The sequence below is a fragment of the Dufourea novaeangliae genome, unplaced genomic scaffold (genome assembly GCF_001272555.1).
Source record: "Dufourea novaeangliae isolate 0120121106 unplaced genomic scaffold, ASM127255v1 scaffold124, whole genome shotgun sequence".
Taxonomy (NCBI): Eukaryota; Metazoa; Arthropoda; class Insecta; order Hymenoptera; family Halictidae; genus Dufourea; species Dufourea novaeangliae.
The window spans coordinates 1,629,926-1,648,455 of NW_015374010.1; the positions used below are offsets into that span (position 1 = coordinate 1,629,926).

Genomic DNA, 18,530 nt, shown 5'->3' on the forward strand with positions numbered 1-18,530 from the left:
GTCTCGTATCGAGCAAAATGGCGGGGGGGTCGAGTCTCGTCTGGAGGTTCCATGAATCGGCGCGGTTCGAGAAGGGGGTGTTGGCGCGTGTCCTCCTCCACACAGTATCGTTTCCACGATCCGATCAACCATGGGGGTGGAGGGGGTGGGGCCGTTGGGGGTGAGTGGGGTAAGTTGGCCCGGTGACCCAGTTTATTCCCGGGGGGGTTGAATGAACGGCACTGAACGCGATGACGTCATTCCCGACCTCATTTCCGGTTCCCCTGGTACAGCCCAGCTATCCCAAGCTCCGCGACGTCCCGTTGACCCGAAATTTCTCGTGAATCGAAGGACGCTCGTTCATCCCCCGGCGCCATTCTAGGCGGCCATGAATGAATTTTCCGTACATATACGCGGGGCTTGCCGCGCTACGAACGGAAAAAAAATAGAAAAATCCCGGGAAGAGACCCTGGTGCCCATCAGTATCACCTGCCACCCCGTTTCATCTCCTGTATGTATTACGTGTTATGTAGGAAATATTACAGGCTAGAGGTAAATTTTATTCGAGTCGTGCTTTCACGCATGACGCTCTCAGGACGGACGGTGAGGGATTAACACTAGAATTACCAAGCAAGTCAAGATGACTTGATAATACATTCTTACAACGATGATTAAAATGTTATAACAATCCATTTTCTCAGATCTTTTGTAACTTTTAAACATCTATGTGATTATAAATGATATTGCAGGCGTAGTCGCTGCCCCGTGATCGCCAGCCCAGTCCTTGCAATTTGGTAATCGACAGACGATCAATACGTCTGGAAATCAAACTACGAATCTGTAAATAAACTTGTAATTATTGGCGAGATTTTTTTCTGTAGCTAGAATGAAATTGAAAGTTGTAGCTTCTATTCAGGATTTCGTTTCATTAAAAATACAGTAAAATGTGGTATTTGAGTTTTCATTAGGTCTTCATTCTGTCGTATTTAACACCGTTAACACATTAAATCTAGTCTACTAACAATACAACGCCGTGTTTCATGGAACTGAACAAATTTAAAAGAAAGGTAAATTTACAAAAACACAGTCTGCATGTAATGTTATACAATATTTAAAAATCTATATGAAATATACATCATTCACCTTTTGGACTGTTCTATCCTACAAAAGGCGAGCGGTAAACTGCCAAAAGTCACGAGAATCACTCATTTTTCGCAAATATTCGATTTACATTCGTAACATTTTTTTTTTCTTTTTTTGCGTGATGTCACAATGACCGAAAAGGACAGGTAGAATTACAACCGTGGAAAACCCATCTCGGAGTTATTTGTCACGGGTATCGGTTGCAGCTCGCGCATCCCCCGTGAATTTCGTACGGTTCGTCTGATCTCGTAAATTTTCCCCGAAGCACGCCCCTCGTTTCCCCCAGCGGGAACTGTTTTTCCGAGAAGCGACAATACGGAGGAGACGGACAACGGGTCCATCGGAGAGGAAATTCCTCTGCGATTTCTTCGGACGTGATTTGTGGAGGGCCGTGGGTGCATACCTGAGATGACACCTGAACCACTCTTCGGGAACAAAGAACGGTCCAGCAGGTATACGGGGCTCCGATTCATGGTGTAAATTTCACTGAACAATCGACTTCGTTAACAGACGAACCCTCAAACGTCTATGCTGACACTAACACCTTCAATGAACCTACAAAGCCAGGGCCGTAGCAATCTTTACGTCACCCTCTGAATTTTTTAAAAAGCAAAAAAAAAGCACCAGTTGATAAACGTTCGAAGCTACGTCTACACTATATAGCAGAACAGTGTTATATTAGAAACTGTTGCATCTTGCTATACAACATATTTTTCTAACTTGTTACAAGATTATACCTTCTGGACAAGTTTATAACAAGATTGTATAACATTTTGCATTTAATAACGGCGTCGCAATGTACCATATAACATGAAAAATGTTATATAACATCGTGTTATAAAATGTATATAACATCATGTTATATAACATTTTTGTTTCTGTTCTTCTGGAAAGTTTTATAACTTTGCTACATAACGTGTTCTGTTATATAGTGCAGACGTAGCTTAACAGTGACCCCCTGGTTAATGATAACAGCCTTACTTAAAGTTATTGTTTTTTTTGTTTTCGTTACTGTAATGGTAAAAATGGAATGTACGTCGATTGTGTAATTTCAGACGCGATATAAGCTATTAACATTTTGACTGCCACGCCAGTTATATATGGGTGACACTATTTAACTAGATTATTTAGCATTGTTTATTATGTGAGCTCAGTTTCTATGTTACAATGACTTATTGAACTGTAGATTTCATGGATTTACACAGTAAACAATTGTGAACAATAGACTGATGGAAGTGTTACAATTGAAGTTTCATGGAGCTTCCGTGACGTTTGTTCGAGTTATTTTGATAAATTTCGTACCGAGAGCGTTGGTATACACGTCCCTGCGAGGGGGTTTCGTTCAATTTCACCAGGACGATTGTAAATCTTTCATTGGAAAGTGATCCCCATGGACAAAGGGCATCGCATTACAATGCAAACCTTCTACCGGAGGCATCACTTTGAAAGTGAGATCCTTCAGAGTGATGAGCTCCGACAGCCCTGCACCTTTTTCCCTGCCGATACATTTTTCACTCGGAACTTCTCCCTCGAAACGAGGAGGGAGTTATGGTCAGCGGTATGAAAAGAAAGTGTCTTTGTGGGAAATATATTTGCAGTTATTAAATAACAGAGAACGCGATGGACCGTATCGAAGTGAAGTCAACTTACCATGAACTAGTCTTATCGATTAATTTTCGGGGTAATACTCGCCCACACCTTAAAACATCGATACTTTTCCGTTATATTTTTTTTTAAATGATCGCTGTTTAAATTACGTTTAGAAACTAGTCAGAATGACGGATTTCAGATTTTTTATTTTCCAATTACTGAAACCTTAGAGATACTTTCATCGAAATTTATGTTAACCTCTAATTTCTTATACAGTTTATGTTACACTGTACTAAGCTATATTGTATTATATATTACACAATTTAACTTAGCATGCAGTCAACGCTGGTAGTTTCAGTGTTAACACGTTGGATAAATCTTATCACTAGACTGCAGAAGTTTATGCAAATTCACAATTCTAGGTATAAATACGTAAAAATTAAAACGCAGCAGAATTCTACATTCTGTGCTAGAGGCTGCACTACGTTAATAGTAACAACAGTAAAAATATTAAGCTTTATTAAAACCTTTATTTTATTTCATTTTTCACGTTAAAAGATACTATAATCATATCACTAAAAACGAACGAACTTTCCGGTTCAACCAACACATCGCGACAATTAAAATCTTCATTTCTGTTCGGATCTTCGAGCCATGCTTAATTGTATTTGTCCTCTGATCTTGGCTCCGGCACCGTGGCCGCGGATGTGGCGCGCGTTCGGCGATTAGTGTCGGCACACGGCCCCAACATATAAACATTAAATGTCGCAACACGCGTATACGTATATAAATGTTGGATAAAGCAGCCAGCCGCGCGTTAGTGGAACACAGTAACTACGTCGCGAACGGATCGACGAGATGGACTTTTTGAGTTTCGATGTCGCGACAAAAAGGCTCACGTTGCAAAGGGCCGAGGTCCCTGTGCCGGGCCCAAGCGAGGTTCGGGTCAGAGTAGCTTACGCTGGGATCTGTGGGACCGATCTTCACATTCTAGACGTGCGTCGTTACCGATACAACGGTTTATATTTCTTCATTATTATATCACAACCTTGCCCGTCAGCCTGTATGAGTTTGTTGGCTTCGTCTCTGTGCTTTTCATACCATTCCATAGTAACCCCACGTTACGAAGTTCTTGAATACACCAGGTGTACGAAGTGCTCGAGTACACCAGGTGTACATGGTGCTCGAATAATAATTCTTACCGGTATGTTCGTGTATCAGTACGCTAAAAACGACAGGACTCATTGTGTATACGGTGCTGTAGAAATGTTTGTTGTTTATAATAAAAGTTTGCCTGAATTTTGGTTTGGATAATATAATAATTATAATACGTACATAGTGAAACGCAGCAGTATCTAAGGGTCGTCATCCTGACCATCAAACAGACAATGAGATTAAATAATTGTTTTTGTTAAATGTCTACAGATTCAAGAAGTGTTATTTTATTATAAAAATTGGAATTTCCACGTTTAATCGATTTAAAATGGAGAAGCAGTTTCTTGTATCTTTTATTCACTAGTCGAAACTATTTATCCACGTAGTGAAGTTTTCCGTCTGTGTTTAGATTGATCGGTAGGTACCTATATGGTCTTAGACGATAAAAATTATTTGGACACTCTGTGTGACTCGTATTCGAGTGATTCTTGCCGCTTGTAACATTATAAGAATTCATTTGGTCCAATGTGTATGCATAATAATTCTGACCGATACGTCCATATACATATATCTATATCAATGTACTAGAAGCGGCAAGATCGCTAACCGAATACATATCCGTGCACGGTAAAAATAATTCTTCTCCCTCTCTCTGACAGTGCCTGGTGAACGAAATTTTTCGTTTTTATCCGACGTTACGTGACTTTAATCGGTTCTGCAACGATTACGCTCTGTGCCCCGAGCCACGGGAATGTCCCGTAATTTCTTAACACATAAAAGTATTTTAAGAGATAGAGATTAACCGGCCGCACGATACAACGCTCCTGTTGATAAATATTCAACGGACACGACATCGCTTGTATGCAATACACACGGTCTTATCGGTCGCGTGATGCTGACTACATGATTCAATGAGATTTGTTGAAATTTTCCTATGAACAGCGTAATTATCACGTTCTATTTGACCCTCGGACAACGGTGTTTGGGTACATTTAGACCCACGATATCAGAATCCTCACTCGACGTTCCCGTTTATAGACACTAACCAAAGCATACAATTTGTTTGTAACAATATTTTTGTAGAAAATCAGGGGTAGATAAACAAATTTATTTTTTCTCTAAGAAATTTCGATCGAAGCTTCTAGTTTCATCTGTCTCACACAATCGCGCGTGTTATAAACGCGTAAATGTACATTCTAATTATCAGTAGCTGTAAAATTCAAACTGAGAAGAGAAAAACTCGTGTAATGAATGATTAAGAGTGTTAAGAAACGCCATGAAGAATTATAAGAGATATACGAGAATAAATACAATATGTAAAAATAAATGAATATTAATTAAAAAATTTTTATCAATACACAAAACAACCCCGATATTCGCTCATAGTGTTCTGTCCGTATCATTCACCTTCCAAGGCTCAAACACGAGTAGATGTCGAGGTATTGGTCGAGTAGTTGGTCCTTTGTATTAATTGCAAAATGCTATCTCGATTTCAGGGATCATTCCCGTGCAAGAAGGAGGGTTCTCTGACACTTGGCCATGAATTCTCGGGCACGATCGATGCCGTCGGTTCGGCAGTGAACGTTCTGAAAGTCGGCCAAAAAGTCGTGGTCGATCCGAACAGCGGTTGCAACACTTGCGATTACTGTCACAGCGGGAATTACCATTTCTGTAGCGCCGGTGGTATAAACAGCACCATAGGAATCTACAGAGATGGCGGCTGGTCCACTCACGCTATCGTGCCAGAAACGCAGGTGAGTGTCACCTGGTTCTCGATTTTTTCATTTAATGGAATTGAACGGCACACAATGTTTCTTGTCAAAATCGGCTTAATTTGATAGATAAAAACAATGGGTAGAATAAATTTTTTAATGAAATATTTAAGGATCAACGAAACATACAATTTACTGTACTGATTTATCAAATATTCTTGGAACTACTGATTTTTTTTTACAAAACTTCCGTATATTTTACAGATTATTTTTAAATGAACGTTAATAATTATTACTTGATGGATACAAGTTGCGAGAACTATTACAGATCATTAAACTTTTATCTATTCTACACCATATCGATTACCTCGTCCCTTCTCCCATTAATCATTCGTATACGAGTGATAGCGAAACCCATTACTGAATATGAATCGCCAAAATGATAAATTGCTCTGTATATGTACCGTTTGAACGATGATCCCATCCGTATTCTTTCGGTCCCCGTGTACTTTTCATGTTTTCTTCGAATCCCTTTTTCGTGTATTTATTTTTATTTTGACAAGACTCTTTAAATTCCATTATTCATCGCAACTAAGAATTATCTCTTTTGCACAAAATATACGTGTATCCTCTGTTCACTTTATACAATAATTTAAAGCTACAAAATTACGAATGCAATAACAAGTTCCGATTTATATTCAAACCACTCTCATATTTCCTTTAATATACATAAAACAATACATTTTCAGATACCAGATTTATTACTCAAATATTTATTAAATCCTTTAAATTTCTACGTAAACACTTCACGAAAAAATAAAATGTGATACAGCCAAGAAAAAACAGTATAATATTACGTTCGTGTGGAACAAAGGCCGCGATCTACATCCTTCCGGCGTCTCATAAAATCTCCGTATAAAAATACGTTCGGGAAACCTATTTACGTCACGCCGTCAACAGTTTTACTATCCCAGTTTACGAGTTCGTAAAGCTTCGCGTAGCTCGTTTTAATCCTCATCCAATCAAACGAACAGGGCGCGCCCTTATAATCACAGGTCGTTTAAATTCAGCGAAACAGAGGCTCACGTTTATTTTAATGCTCGCGGTTCAATTTAGTTCCTCGGGGGACGACGAACATAGGAACACGACCTCAAACATTTTATAAATATATAAAAGTCAACTGTAAAATTTATTTCAACCAACCAAAAGCTATTTAAGCATTAAAACTATGGGCAGCGCCGGTTTAAGGGTCGGGGGCTATAACTCCGGGCCCTACTTTCAGAGAAGGGCCCCGATTTGAGCCTTCTGTTTATGTCAAAAAATAATTGAATGAAAGTTTGTTGACTGTTTCCCTTTTGGAATAATTAAAAATTGTGCTAACTGTAGAAATAAATCGGATCAAAGTTATTAAAATATAACAAAGCATTGTTCATTATAATCAAGCGTTCGTTAGGATTAAATGATATTTAATTTTACTTACACTAAATTTCAATTTTTGAAGATTTATGAATTTTATTATACGTTACATTACAAAAGTTTTGTGCCCCCCTCTCGCTCGAAGGTAATAGCCCTGGGCCATAAGAAATCTTAAATCTTGCTGACTAGGGACGATGAAATTGAGAAAACTCGTTTGAAAAAGTGAAAAATGCACCTTTTTGCATTTCTATTTTTGATTTTGTTTTTACGAACTTTTATTAAAAAATGATAAGTGTGTTTCGTAATTAAGGTTTCAAAGTGACTATACAATTTCTGTCAGACTATAATCTAGATTAGTTTTCGAAGAACCAATAAACCTTAGGGAGGGATGAAATACAGGCACCTTCCCCACTGTCATTCGACCCTCCTGATGAAGCTAGATGCAGCACTTGCGAAACATTGGGAAAATAATTTCACAAGGACCACGATTTACACCCAAAAGCCTCAACAGCGAGAACTGTTTCGTGTGGGACAGGCTTTCCATATCATTTCTCGTTCATTCAAGGTCTACGTGGTGCCCGATGGCGTGGAGATGCATCAAGCTGCCCTCACGGAGCCTCTCTCCTGTTTGGCCCACGGATGGGACAAGATTAATCCCGTTAACGTCGGTCTCAATGTACTCGTAATTGGCGCCGGAATAATTGGCCTTCTGTGGTCCTGCCTGTTGCACTTGCACGGACTCAGGAAAACCGTGACGATCAGCGAACCGCAAGAGAAACGACGCAAGATGATGCCCAAACTCGGTAACGTCTTGGACAACTGACATTTTCTACACAGGGAGACCACAATGTTTCATTGCTAATGTATGATCAAGTCCGCCCACAATCAGACTGTCGCCTTTGAAATGAGAAAGTTCATACGAAAAAATTATCTTTACCCACCGATTTTATCAACCCCAGTCAGCCAAACCTGCAAAGCCAAATTTTGTCCAATACTTGTTATAAAGTTATGGCAACAAGTTTCATGCAAGATTTGCTGCAAACAATTTACGCACGCATTGGCAGCAATATCAAATTGGTTTGCACAAATCTTGTTCCGGTTTTGCCCTCAGTTTGACATAGGTCATGTTGCAAGACTTTTTGCTAATTTGCTTTACAATTTGGTCAACTGGCGTTGCCTGCAAAATCCAAGTCGAATGCGGAAACAAATGGCAATGGTTTTTCTAGACAACTTTTGTTATTTATTGCTGGCCATTTGCTCGAAACTTGTACATAACTGGTTATTAGGGAACTTTAGCGAAATTATTGACATCGATAGTGCAGTGATATGGGATCATCAGACTGTTCGAACAGCTCGAACTTGTCTGTTGATGGACCTACCTTTGTATTTTCTGAACGACTAACAAAGTCATCTAGAAATTAATGGTAGGCCTCTGATAGCTGTATTATTTCTGTACTAGTAATGTAACATTTTAGGTCTCTTCGATATTGCTATAAGTCTAACTATGGTTTAACAGAAGTTAGTAATATTAGTATTCTATTTTTTTAGATTTAGATTACGAAGTAAAGAGTCCAAATGAGTTAAAAGAAGGTTTCGACTTGGTTGTCGACTGCAGCGGCTCCGGTCCAGCTATGGAGGCGGCTGTGCCGTTGTTAAGACGCGGTGGCCGTTTATGCGTGTTCGGTGTTGCCAGTCCTAAAGCGAAATTGACCATCGAGCCATTCCAGGTAATTACTGACTCACGATTATGTCATCGTTTTCCGGATAATTGAGTCGTTATTGTTCCAGCAACCGAGCGCGTTGCTGAAGCGAGACACACAACGTGTAAATTGTTCTTTGTTTTCCTGTAGGTTTACATGAAAGAATTGAATATCGTCGGTGTAAATATAAATCCTTTCACATTCCCAAAAGGGTTGGCCCTATTAAGAGCAATGGCTGATAAGTATCTCAATTACGATAATCTAGGTATTAAAATATTTCCATTATCAAAATACGGTGAAGCTCTCGAGGCACTTAAGAGGGGAGATATCAGCAAGGCAGTGTTCAAATTGTAAATAGATCGATTATTGAATAAAATATTGGAATATCTTTTATATCGGTTAGTATAGTTATTTATTTTATCGTAGGTTAATATTTTAAATAGGGCATAAATATAGAAACAACAGTTTGACGCAATTCGCATTTATTAAAATCCATATTAGCCTAGAAGTAAATATAAAATTGCAAACTCGTAAAAAGGTCATAAAAAATCTTACTTAATGAGATTCTATGCTTCTGCCCCTCGTTACGATATTCGCGTATTCGTCTGAATGAGATAAGAAGAAAAATGATCCCTGTTATGAGTATGCAGTCTATGCGCATAGTAACACACGTATAAAATATCCTAGTCGCAATTGTATAAATAATTTCGTCTACAATATACAACCGTTGGTCTAGTTCTAAAAAAACGAATTACATGCTTTGCATATCAACACGATCAAGGTACTAACGTGTATATTTAATTTCTTTTTTTTTCTTGTTTGCCGAACTTTACATAACAAGGCAGCTAGAGAGTATTACTACTTCGTGTATTATTTTTTTTCCTTTTCAATAGAGCATTAACAAGTATTTAAGTCTTTAAAATTGTATTGCTGCACTTTTGAGCTCCTACCAGTGCTATCTGGAAGGTTGCATTGATACACTCGTTAACATTATTATCAATCACTTCCTTCGCGTCTATCAGTTGTACTGATATATAAAAAGAACTATATAATATACTTATATATATATATATATCGAACTATTGATACGCAATAATATTACTTTTTTTCTTCTTCACTATGCCTCACTATTTATTTCATCTGGAATGTTAGTTTGTACCTTGCCAACAACTCTTATATGGCTGGCCCCTAATAAGTTTCATATAATATACGCTAGTATTAAGTCAATTTTGGTTGTAAATAACTACAAAAATAATCATCTAAAAAGTGTTAAAAACAAATCAGGCCCCTAAAGTTATCGTTGATGTTTTCTAATATCTATTGAGAATGATGAACCACAGCGCTATCAGCAGCCATTTGGACAAGCCGCATCGACTTGCTGCTGCCCACCGAAGTCCCGGGTAGTTAATATTTGGCGTGGAGATTTCTGCAAATTGTGATAGTACTTTTTCATACAGCGGCGCTACGTCGTTTGAAGTGTATTATACAAGTTCAATATCGGACATATCAAGCAAGAGAAAAAGCATTTCTGATAACGTACCTCATAACTGTAAGCAATAAAACTAAGACTATCAAAGGTCCTGAAGAGAATGGTACTACTCCAGCCCCATAACGGGCTTGACCACAAGCTGGTGGACACACAGGGACAGTTGTTTCTGCGCAAAGAAACAAGGAGCATTCTAGAACATGCTAACTACCAAACTCAACATATGAATACGGTGAAATTAAATTTACAAAGACCAAATAGGCATATATGAAAGCAAAAAACGCAAAATGAATAATGTACATAAAATCATATCGATTTACACGTAGAATGAAATACAAAATACATGGTATTATCATATCATGCACAGTCAATATATACATGTTTATCTACCCTACAGCTTTATAAACCTAATATCACAATTAGAAAAATTAAATTGATATTTCATACGTTTACATTTACTTTTAATGCGTTCATGAATGCTTCAGAATACGTACCAAATAATTCGACCTTCGTTTCTGCAGTTCCTAACTTATTAGCAGCTCTGCACACATACTCTCCGAATTGTCTCTTTTCAATTGTTATCACTCTAATCGTTGTATCGGTATATTGGTCAGCAGTTGCAAAATGTGATATGCTATAATGCTGATTATTAGACAACTGAACATCATCCTTCAACCAGACAATAGCTGGTGGAGGATAGGCCTCTACGTGACATTCTAAATCCATATCATACTGTAAGGCTTGACCAAGACGTGGTCTAGGTGCTGTGATCACAGGCGCAAATTCAACTTCAACATTAATATTACGTCTACCTCCGCGACCTACACCATTTTCGGCAACACAATAATATGTTCCGCGGTCTTCTTTACGAATTGCAGGGATTTTCAATGTGATACCGCTGAAACATACTTATTTTTTAATACAAATTCTTAAACAACTCAAACAACAAAAGCAACGGAAGATCAATTACATACCGATAAATTGATCCACCAGTTGGTAAAATGGCATTATTTTCCCTACGCCATGAAATTCTTGGCGCAGGAAAGCCACCAGCATAACAATCAAGTTGCACCGGTTGTCCTTCGCTGACAACAAGAGATCTGGTTGAATTATCACTGATGACAGGTGGTCTACGGACTTGCAGTTCAACGTTTGCAGTTACATAATTATTTAATGATATCAAAACTTTACATTGATAAAATCCTGCATCAGTTTCTTGTATGTCTTTCACCTGAAAATGTTTATAATATTATTTTCATACACTGACTTGCTGAAATAAACGTGTAAGTATTATTAAATTACCTGTAATACAAAGGTAGATGTAGCTTCATCATACCTAAGGGCAAATCTGGTGTCTCTTATAATTAAAGAACTGCCATGTGAAAGTGGCATTTGTTCATTAGCGATATCTTTATTAATTTTTGTCCATATAACTGGATATTCCTGTGCATATTGGACCGAACATCTAAACTCCACAGTCTCTCCAATATCTTTAATTTGTTCTTGGGAAATGTAAGATATTGTTGGTGTACGTTGACCCTTCACTAAAAGGATAAAATAATAAAATTGCTTCCTGCATGCATACTATTACATTAATATGTAATATTACTGTTGAATAAATATAAAATATAATAAGAAATGTGACTTTATATAAATATCACATTATATTATTCAGTTGCCCAAGAAGTTTATTAACTATCTAATTATACAACTGGGTTATCAACATAATGGTCAAAGATAAACCCCCAAAAAGAGTGAACCTTGATCAATATGTTGGCCTCATTGAACCCATCTCTTATTTCTTCTAATCATCCTCATTATAACTTTGTACTGATGTTTTCTCAATACCATTAGTTTATTTTGGATTTCATGTATTCATATCATACACAATTGCTTAAAACTCAATATAGTAAACAGTTTTATAAAGTTCAATAAAGTTTCTATTTTATTTTGAGCCCCGATATTAATGCAATAAATTAAATTTTTTTTTAATTTCAATTTCTATAAATTAATTTCTAGAGATCTACATCTGCATAATAATCCATGGGTAGTATAATCATTTCTACTGTTGTGACTCAATGTTTCATAACAATTGTATCCTGTTGCGTTTTCTAAGTAATATCGTCAATAAACCAAAACCAAAATCGATTCAAATAATACAAGCGACAATAAATAATATCTTTGAAATACTTCAGAAAAGTGAAGTGCCATATTTTTAATATTTTTAAACCGGTGGGCCAGATGAGTCCTCTCCTTAGTTTTTCTAGGGTTATTGAAACAGCTTTCGATAGAAGAAAAAAGCGTCGAAAAAACAAAAGACAGGCATTACGTACGAAACTAGTACGTGCAAGTGAATCGTGAATTTCGTGTCTCTTACCTGTTTGTAGAAAGGCAAACGCACAAATTATATAAACAGTCTTCATTATGACACACCCAATGCTGTCCAACGACGCCCGAATAATCTTCACCTTTTTTTGTGCGTGCGTTTATATCCACTGGTTTCGCTGAACATAGGATAACACCTTCTCGTTACATCTGTTCAACGCGTCCAAAGTAAAGGTTGTTGTTGAAGACAACGATCCACACTAACGATAATTCGAATATCTTTAGCGTTGTTGTCAAACAACAACGCAAGTGGATAGGAATCAAAGGAAGTAATGCTCACAGGTGTCTGTTGACCGAAAATAAATATGGCGAATGACGCTACATATCTGATCAAGCGAAACACTATTTAGACGCCTTTGCACACTTAATACAAACCGACAATAGTCATCTATATTTAACTTACATTATTTATTTCATTATTTATACAAATTGTTTATTTATGTATTTCTGTATTTTCATGAATTAAAATTCTGATCGAATGGTACAAATAGTTGTACACATGACTCACTACGTTCATTCAAATTTGTACCTTACGATTAGTAAATCGATTGACGCACAATGGAAAACTGTTATTTTTAATGAATGAATAATGAATTTTAATGATGAATTACGTTTAAATACAATTCTTAGATCACTCTTCCTCCATCTTTTTAATTTAAAATAGAATAAATTCAAGTCTAACTTTAAGTTTGTATCCGTACTCACATCCCACCCCCATTTAATTGAATTTAATCTCATCTAATCTGTCAAGTCATTATTTAAGGCGTTCAGTTTAATTTATTTACATGTTATTTTTATAGCTTCGTTTTTTCTCCCATGTCTCACTTTTCAGTTACCATTGTTGTGAAGACCTTTACCACTCCTCATCATTTAGTATTTAAATTTAAGCTAGTTATAAGCTAATGTAAATCGGTACAAAAACAATAAGTAGATAAAATCTTTGATTCCATCTATGGATCGTCGACTGTATCGATCTCATTCCATCCATCTGTCTTGGGTCTCCAATCGCAGCAACCTCCTCGTGGTGAGACCCGGGCAATCGGTATTATCCTCGACAAAATATTACAAATCAAGGGTAATACCGAGCTAATTGCTACGAACTTAAAATTTATTTCCATTATTCTAAAAATAAATGTACCTATTAACGAATTTTTTTCGTGAGACACCAAAACATTTCATTAATTGTGACGACTGTGGTTTCTGTTTCAACGCGTTCTGCGTCATCGGTTTATGTTCCAGAGCTTACAGTCGTAGCTAGTACATATTTCCGATCGTTGCTTTACAATAAACGCGACTATAGATTCTTTTATATTCAAGCGTCATCAATGTGTTACGTATGTACGTCATGATTTCATCGGTATGCACGTGTACATGCTCATCCCTCCGTTGATGTTTCAAGTTCATCAAAAATTTGTTCTGTAGCGATTCGATTAAGTTCAATATATACACATTAATGCCAATTAATTCAATACAGGATATCCCACCTAACGTGAGCACCTTAAATATCATACTTGCTTTTGATTGGCAAAAAAATAATTCTAACAAATGCTCAAATAGATGTTCATCAACTTCACGCTGATAAAAATACGTAGTCCCATTTAAAAAAACATCGATGACCTTGAAATTTCGAAAAATATGACCTTTAGAACAATTTTTGCTTATCATAGTACTCCTTCTAACCAAATAATACTATCCCCTCGCATTTTATTAATATAAATTGAATATCATAACGTTGGTACGCAAAATCAACATATTGATACGATGACCTACAACTTTTGCAGTAACCTAGTAAAAAAGATCGATCCTTTTAATTGTTAACTAGTAGAACCAGGTTAAACCAGTCTACCCAAATGCAAAAAATGACCAAAGACCGATGTTTCCATTCGACTCGAATAGACTCTGAACACTGCACCATTTGATCGAGTTTCAAGTCATCGGTTTCGATGCTGTTCGCAATGCACTTGGTTCCATCATTACCGCTCCAGTAATGTCCTATACATGCACGATACGTAACATATGTTGTGACCGAGCGGTAACCATAGCGATCCGAAAAACCTCATTGTTCCCCTGTATTCTCGTATCGTAGAACCAACACGAATCCTCGAATACCTTGATTCCTTGATAGGTCCTCACGAGCGTGCCTATGTGTGTGAGATATGCATCGTCGCACACAAACATATACACGATTACCTGTGGTGAAAACGCGTGTGTGCACAATATTATATGTGTGTGTGCGTGTGATTCCGTGGCAGCGGGAAATCATGAATCGTAAACACATGACAACGATGCTGTCGCTCCTAAGATTCCGGTATATGTATGTGTAGATGACACGATGTATCAGCATGAGTAACGTTTACGTGAACGTTCGTAATTATCCATCACGCACACCGGTCGAATTAACGCACATGTGTATATTGATTTATGTCACGTGGATCCACGTGGACGGAGTTGAAAAAGGTGTACAAGAATAATTGGGAATAGGCATCAAGTTGTCCCATGAGGGGAAAGGATTTCTTTGGGGAACAATTTAACGAGGAGGAACGATCGGTTGTGGACTGTTTACCACCTGATTTAACGATGACCAAGCAGTTTTGTTGCAGGAATTATATTGTTTGAGGACAACGTTATTCTTTTCGTTACACAAGTCATCGGGCAAAAGGTCCTTCGAAGACCTGTTCGCATGAGAATGAGGCTAGTTAAATCATTTCGAAAAAAACTGATAAGTCATTCTGTAAAAATAGATTCTTGGTAAAGAATAACTCAGTGCAAATTCGATTGAAGAGCAACAATGATAAACTTAAACATATAGTATGTAAAACATTTGGAGAAGTTAGTGATAATAACGTCTTTCTGTCATTACGTTCGTGAATAAAGTATAGGGCTGCATTGATGTCAACGGTGTAAAGACATAACCGTTTTCATGGCTACCCTTTAAAAGGTAAATACCTAATGGACATAGAAAATGTCTCATTGTCAGTTGATTACTATTATTATCTATATTTGTAGACACATTTAAAAAGCTAGAATTAAAAAAACATTCGTAACATCTATTAACAAAGACTATTATATTAGTTATATTAAATTAACAAACTCGGAAAATTTTTCGTACGTTTCGAATATTTCCATTTCCGCGAATTTCGTGCATACATTCGCTAATGTCGTAAGTGTAAAAAATCTACAATCTGTTCGTTTCTTTATCATTAAAACAAAAGAATTTTCACAAAAGAGGAATGTAAAGTGTGAATAAACGCTGGGAAAGATTTGTTGATTACGCAGGAAACTCGTTTCATAATTAAAATCGTTGAGTGCAAAAAAACTGATTGTTAAACTTTATCAAAACAAGCAAGATTGTTCACGAAACAAAGGTGGTCACGTGTATTTGTTCGGTTTATGGTCATGATGCATGAAAGACCTAATGATAAACAAACTGTATGTTACAACTAAAAACACGTACATCATAGAATAATATCGAAAATAATACGACGGTATATCTTATTAGACTTCGTACTAAGGAAGACGTAGGAAGTTGAAGGAGAACGAGCAATATCTTTAAAAATAAATACTAAATTCAACAATAAATAGTGGACTACTCATTTATACACCTGACAAGAAGAACAAGGACACAAAGATAACATGAAAACTCCAACACTTATCCTTCCTATCAAATCTGAACAAACCCGCACTGTTTCTATATAATCCTACAAATTAATAAATATCAAGACGGATTGGTTATATTAGATTATTGCAAAAGATTCGTTGTATTGGTAGAATACAAAATATCACACAAAACAAGAAGACCAGGTATGGACCGAAAGTACAGACGAGGGTCGACTCCGTGTTAGAATTTCAAAATCCTCTAACACGTATCCTGGTAACCACCGTCAATCAGATTTCTCACAGAATGTTTGCATGTCACTAAATAAGAAAAACAGAGGAAATATCGATAATCCGAAATTTCGTTGTTATTACCAATTCGGTATAAGGACACTTTTGACCTTCTTATACCCTTTAAACGATTTCAAAAATAATAATTCCAAATATGTTTCGCACAAAACCGACAAACTTTTCCAACGGCCTAACCTCGTCCTGTCGTCAAAATTGTTAAAATATAACAAAGCGTTCGTTATAATCAAGCGTTCGTTAGGATTAAATGATATTTAATTTTACTTAAAATAAATTTCAATTTTTGAAGATTAATGTAAATTATTGTTTGTTTCATTACAACAATTTTGTGACCTCCACCCCCCCCCTCGCTTTTCAACCAAAGGGGGACTCGAAGGTTTAATAGTCCCGGGTCACAAAAAAATCTTATTCCAGGTCTACTCCCGACAGTCCTGCACGATCCTTTTTTTTGCGCAGCCTGTAGAAGGGATACCATGACACGAACCACGCTTGCAATTACACGTGTGTCTGTTCGTGCAAAGGCACGTATATAGTTACCATTCGTAAATGACACACGCACGGCTGTACATGAAACATATAAGTATCGTCCTGCCACGAGGAGGTCAGTATGTGTCACACTATCGCGGTGGAAGCTACCGGCATCACCTGACAAGACACGGAACGTTGACAGTCCACGGTGGTATTTCAAACGAAGTGAAACATCCCACGAGTACCTATCGTCACGATTACAACTACCCTTTGTGAAACAGATCGACGTGCACTATTTACGTTCAATCGATGAGATATTTTCAACAGCACACTACAAGAACGGAATAGACACTTCGGGAGACCAAACATTGTTTCCAGTCTTCCGAGCACCGTCGAGTGACCCAATTCTGGTTAATTAACATGCTATCGTGTTTATATGAATTGTACAAACTTTCGTGAAATTGACGATCGCAAGTGTCGGAAGTGACACGGAACGTCATCTTCTTCTCCGTCAACGTGACCTCACGATCTTTCAATCCGTGTGCCATCGGTGGTGACTTCGAAGACTTTGAATCGTTCTGTGGTGACGTTAGTGGTGACGATTGAAGACTTTAAATGATCGACAAGATAACATAATACATAATAACAGTTCGGTTATTTTAATAGAACACAAAAGACATAAGGACGCTAATGGAATTGTGTAATTATCAACTATTCTTGGAAGAAATGGTTGCAATAATTATTGTTCTTTACCAACAACTAGAACCAGAAGAGAGACAGACAAGAAAGACGCAATGGCGCTAATAAAAATGCCTAATGATCGAGATCCAATCGAAGAAACTGCTACCAAACCTTGTTCTAATAATAAATAATACCATTTATCAGATTTCTTGAAAGAAATGGTTGCAATAATTATTGTTCTTTACCAACAACTAGAACCAGAAGAGAGACAGACAAGAAAGACGCAATGGCGCTAATAGAAATGCCTAATGATCGAGGTCCAATAAAAGAAACTGCTACCAAACCTTGTTCTAATAATAAATAATACCATTTATCAGATTTCTTGAAAGAAGTGATTGCAGTAATTATTGTGCCTTACCAAGGACAGTTATAAGCACAAAGGAAAGTGGAACTATGTAATGTTCAAGTACAAAAGACTAAGTATGTACATGTAACGAGTGTCGAGCCGCGGACGACCATCGAAAACACGGTGTTTCGTGCAAAGGATCTATAGATTTCGTTTAGATCGTACAGGAAAGACTCGGCCGGAATGTCAGCACGTTTCCTCGTCGGCCAAGGGCATACGAACCCACCCCGGGTCGAGGGAAGGTGATAACTATAGAGCAGCCGGCCAGTGATCCATTCATAATTGAGGAAGTGCCTAACCGTCCCGAGGCCGCAGCCTGGAATCGTGATCGATCCCCCTCGTTTACACAAGCGGCGAACGATCAGTAGCAATCACGCCGAGTTTTACGTACGAATGTCGATCGAATCGATATCTGAATTGTCTGGCATCCCTCTATCGATCGATCGTTAACGGGAACGATCTCGAGGAGATCATCTTCGTCTCCAGATGTGCTGTGTTCGATCCTG

General features: G+C 37.4%; 2 protein-coding genes across 2 annotated transcripts; one reads left to right on the plus strand and one right to left on the minus strand.

Moving 5' to 3' along the window:
- The first annotated feature begins 3,546 nt into the window (after window positions 1-3,546).
- Window positions 3,547-9,088, plus strand: LOC107188360 (sorbitol dehydrogenase-like). The gene is made up of 5 exons (XM_015576636.1): window positions 3,547-3,708; window positions 5,364-5,621; window positions 7,561-7,798; window positions 8,544-8,722; window positions 8,846-9,088. Exons 1-5 carry the CDS (start codon window positions 3,571-3,573, stop codon window positions 9,047-9,049), a joined length of 1,017 nt encoding a protein of 338 aa, XP_015432122.1. The 5' UTR covers window positions 3,547-3,570; the 3' UTR covers window positions 9,050-9,088.
- Window positions 9,089-9,166: 78 nt separating this feature from the next.
- Window positions 9,167-12,865, minus strand: LOC107188359 (lachesin). The gene is made up of 6 exons (XM_015576635.1): window positions 12,559-12,865; window positions 11,484-11,725; window positions 11,156-11,412; window positions 10,676-11,079; window positions 10,236-10,350; window positions 9,167-10,121 (listed from the first exon to the last, which is right to left on the minus strand). The coding sequence occupies exons 1-6, from the start codon at window positions 12,602-12,604 to the stop codon at window positions 10,100-10,102; spliced, it is 1,086 nt and encodes a 361-aa protein (XP_015432121.1). The 5' UTR covers window positions 12,605-12,865; the 3' UTR covers window positions 9,167-10,099.
- Between the last annotated feature and the right edge of the window lie 5,665 nt (window positions 12,866-18,530).

What these genes read in the sequence shown, in the direction of transcription:
- LOC107188360 (XM_015576636.1), top strand. Translation starts at nt 3,571, where the DNA reads ATGGACTTTTTGAGTTTCGATGTCGCGACAAAAAGGCTCACGTTGCAA. An exon ending in CTATCGTGCCAGAAACGCAG is followed by an intron (nt 5,622 to 7,560) that starts GTGAGTGTCACC and finishes CGTTCATTCAAG; the next exon opens with GTCTACGTGGTGCCCGATGG. An exon ending in CAAGATGATGCCCAAACTCG is followed by an intron (nt 7,799 to 8,543) that starts GTAACGTCTTGG and finishes CTATTTTTTTAG; the next exon opens with ATTTAGATTACGAAGTAAAG.
- LOC107188359 (XM_015576635.1), bottom strand. Translation starts at nt 12,604, where the DNA reads ATGAAGACTGTTTATATAATTTGTGCGTTTGCCTTTCTACAAACAG. An exon ending in CATCTACCTTTGTATTACAG is followed by an intron (nt 11,413 to 11,483) that starts GTAATTTAATAA and finishes AAACATTTTCAG; the next exon opens with GTGAAAGACATACAAGAAAC. An exon ending in AACGAAGGTCGAATTATTTG is followed by an intron (nt 10,351 to 10,675) that starts GTACGTATTCTG and finishes TTCTTTGCGCAG; the next exon opens with AAACAACTGTCCCTGTGTGT.